Source organism: Dendrobium catenatum, unplaced genomic scaffold (assembly GCF_001605985.2).
Source record: "Dendrobium catenatum unplaced genomic scaffold, ASM160598v2 fragScaff_scaffold_421, whole genome shotgun sequence".
Taxonomy (NCBI): Eukaryota; Viridiplantae; Streptophyta; class Magnoliopsida; order Asparagales; family Orchidaceae; genus Dendrobium; species Dendrobium catenatum.
The window spans coordinates 847,796-851,108 of record NW_021318883.1 but is presented as its reverse complement, the minus strand read 5'-3'; the positions used below and the strand labels follow the sequence as shown (position 1 = coordinate 851,108).

General features: G+C 34.0%; 1 protein-coding gene across 1 annotated transcript; it reads right to left on the bottom strand.

Annotated features, from left to right (window-relative positions):
* Positions 1 to 1,286: 1,286 nt before the first annotated feature.
* LOC110110664 lies at positions 1,287 to 1,966 on the bottom strand. Its single transcript, XM_020842257.2, has one exon. It carries the CDS (start codon positions 1,906 to 1,908, stop codon positions 1,411 to 1,413), a length of 498 nt encoding a protein of 165 aa, XP_020697916.1. The 5' UTR covers positions 1,909 to 1,966; the 3' UTR covers positions 1,287 to 1,410.
* Positions 1,967 to 3,313: the final 1,347 nt, after the last annotated feature.

The window sequence follows — 3,313 nt, the reverse complement described above, 5'->3', positions numbered from 1 at the left end:
GCTGGAGGTTTCTTTTAAGGACCTTGTAACACCTTTTTTAGTATTAACGCGTAGGCCCCAAAGTGGGTTTTACCCAAAAAAAAAATGTTGTCACTTGCTTTAAAGTTGCATTATTGATTAAATATAAGATCTCCTCTTGAAATACAAATAATTCGTTGGATAAAAATATTGGTGAAGTAATGTGGTATAGGAATCTAAGTGAGCCGAGCCAGCTTGTGAGCCAGCTCGACTCGATAACGAGCTCATGAGTGGAGCTTGAGCTCAAGTTCAAATTTGATGAGGCTCGGTTTGTGAGCTGACTTTTAGTTTTATAACAAATTAAAATTTGTTTCTTTGAAAAATCAACAAATATTTTTTTTTTCTCTAATAAAATCTGTTAATAATGATTTGAAACGATTTTATTTTCCCAAGAAAAAAGGATGCTCTACAAAAATAAAGCTTTAGCAATTTTCAAAACAGTTCTAAACAAAATTAAGAAAAACATAGCCTCCTCCTCTTCTCATCTTCTCATGTGGGATGTACCAAATCGCAAGCTCAAGACACGCTGCGACAGCATGCCTTCATGTTCTTCTTCAAGGTCATGTGTTCTTCCTCTCCGGCATTATCACGTGAGGGTGTTACCTCACGAGCTGCTCGCGAGCTCGTTTTCAGTGCCACGAGCCGAGCTCAAGCTCGCCTTTTGAGCTTTACTCGAGTTCAAGTTTGGAATTTGGCTGGCGAGTCGAGCTCAAGTAAAGGAATGACTCGAGCTCAACTGGGCTTGTTTGCATCTCTAATGTGATTTATCTGCTCTTTATAGTGATGGTGATGCTTCATTGGATTGTTCATTTTCACCCACTTTTAGGATAAAGGCTATGGGATTTTAGATTTTCTCGCTCTAATATCGAATGATGTAGTATTTAAAGTGTTCTTGGATTTTAGGAGTAGTGGGGGTAAAAGTTTAGTGTTGTTTATCTCTCTTAATTATATCAAAAAATTTATTAAAATTAACCTTTTTAAAGTAAAATATTTTTTTCCTTATGAATACTTTGACGTGAGTTATACATTAAAGTGGTATGTAAATAAATATAAAATTTATATACTATATGCATAAATAAATATATAAAACTTTGTGGCATCTATGTAAATTTCCTTTTTAAAAGATAATCAACTCATTAATTTACATCTTAATTTTATAAATATTTTTCATGATATTATCTCTGTAAATCTAACAATATGTTGAATGAACATTTCAATAGAGCCAGAAAAAAAAAGTCGATTTAGTTCAAAGCATTTGTACGCAAAACTTAATAATTCCACACATAACATATAAAAATTTATAAAACACCTCTTCACAAGATTCTGTTACATTAAAACAGTTTTCTGTTACTTATAAAGCGAGCTCTCTCCCTCTTCAACTACAGCAATATATCAATTTAGCATTTTAGCTTCAAGCTTCCTTTGCTTGTTCACCCTTGCTATGAAGTCTTCCACTCTCTTGTTTAACTCTTCTAATTCTTCATACCCTTCTTCATCTGCTCCTTCCTCTACTTCTCCTTCCCTTTTTTCAATATCCATATCTGCTTCATCATTGTATCTTTTACCAGACAGTTTCTGAATGCTTCTGTTTCTGTTTACATACTCCTGATAGATATCAGGCTTCATGGAAGACTTATTGGAGAGCTTTGACTCACTAATGAGGACGAGGACAATAATATTGCAGACGACGAAAAGCCCCTTCGGGCCGAAAGCCATGGCCTCGGCCATCTTTATGATGGGGAGGGAGGAAGGAAGCCAAAGGGGGCTTGAGAGGAAGAGGCCAAGTGAGAAGACAGATAACAAAAATTTAATGAACCTTGGGAGGAGTAACTGTTTTTTGTTCTTGGATCTCTTAATGGCTTGCAGCTTCTCTATGAGAATAGGATCCATATGTTATAAGAAGACAATATTATGAGAGATGAAGTGAAGGAAGGAGAGCCAGATGAGATCTCAGAGGACAGAACATAGAACAATCAGTGTGGATGATTATAAATAGGCAGTAGAAAGCTTAGAAAGTAGATGTTTCTATTTTTTTATTTATTTTAATCTTTGTAATTAATTTATGTGGTGAGCTGCATCACATGCTGCATAGGCACTCTTGCTTTGATTTGCTCCCTTTTCTTTTAAATTATTTAATGTTGTGGGGGTGGTCTTTTAAAAAGAAGAGGAGGAAAGAATGATATTTTTTTTTATCTTTCCTCCTCATTTGTTGAATTATTTGAATTGGGCAATGCTTTAAAATAGTTGCAAGGAGAGCAGAGCTGCTTCCTGTTGCTTTATTTATTTGTAATAAGACTAGGACTGGAAAATATGTCAATTCTAAATTATAAATTTTCTTGAGCTCAGTAGCTTAAAGAGTATTCTTTTAGTGCTTAGGATGTAGTGTAATGACAATATTGTGGAGAACTTACATAGGTTGGAAATGTCTAATGAGAACATCAATCCGGTCAATACTAATGAGGATCACAATGGTGATCAATCGAAATCTAATTGGGAAGAGGAGAAAATCCAATAAGAGGAGGATGTGAATAGGGAAGTTTTAATGCATAACCTACATCATGAGGATATGCTTAATTGATTCTGTCAAGGGATTCAAAGTTGTTAAATATAAAAGAAAAGGTAAAAAGAAAAAAAAGGTGGAGATCAATTGCTTAATTCTAGGTTTACTAGATTTTAAACTTCCTCTAAATCTATTTGTTAATGATTAGCTTTATTATTTGGACTGTTAGAGGAGTAGGAAATCTTAACGCTTGTTCTAGACTTGGTAATCTTTGTAAGCTTCATAACGTTTACTTCTTAGCAGTTTTAGAGCCAATGGTTGATGCTTCTAAGCTTGTTTCTTGTCAATGTCAATTGGGGTTTGTTTTCTCCTTTTGTAACTCTAATAATAAATTTTGGCTTTTTTAGAAGAATCATGTCAATCTGGCTAATATTGGTGATTTTAGCTAGGTTGTTTCACTATATATAATTTATATATTTTTAATATAAATGTGATGGGTTCTTTTATTTAAGTGAGCACTACAAGATATGGTAGGTCATAACTGTGGCAATGTCATAATAATTTTTGTGATGCTTACAAGGGTCATTGGTTTATTGGAGGTGATTTTAACGTTATTTCTAAACCTGAGGAAAGGGTTGGTGGCTCTCCTCCCAATCTGGCTACGATTAATGATTTCAATAATATGATTCTTGATTGTGGTCTATCTGACATTGACTTCTTTGGTCCAAAATTTACTTGGTCTAATTATAACTTGTGGGAAAGATTAGATAGAATTTTGTTTAACAATGATTGGTT

Bases quoted from the DNA above. Each gene is read 5' to 3' on its own strand.
- LOC110110664 (XM_020842257.2), bottom strand. From the start codon at position 1,908: ATGGATCCTATTCTCATAGAGAAGCTGCAAGCCATTAAGAGATCCAAG.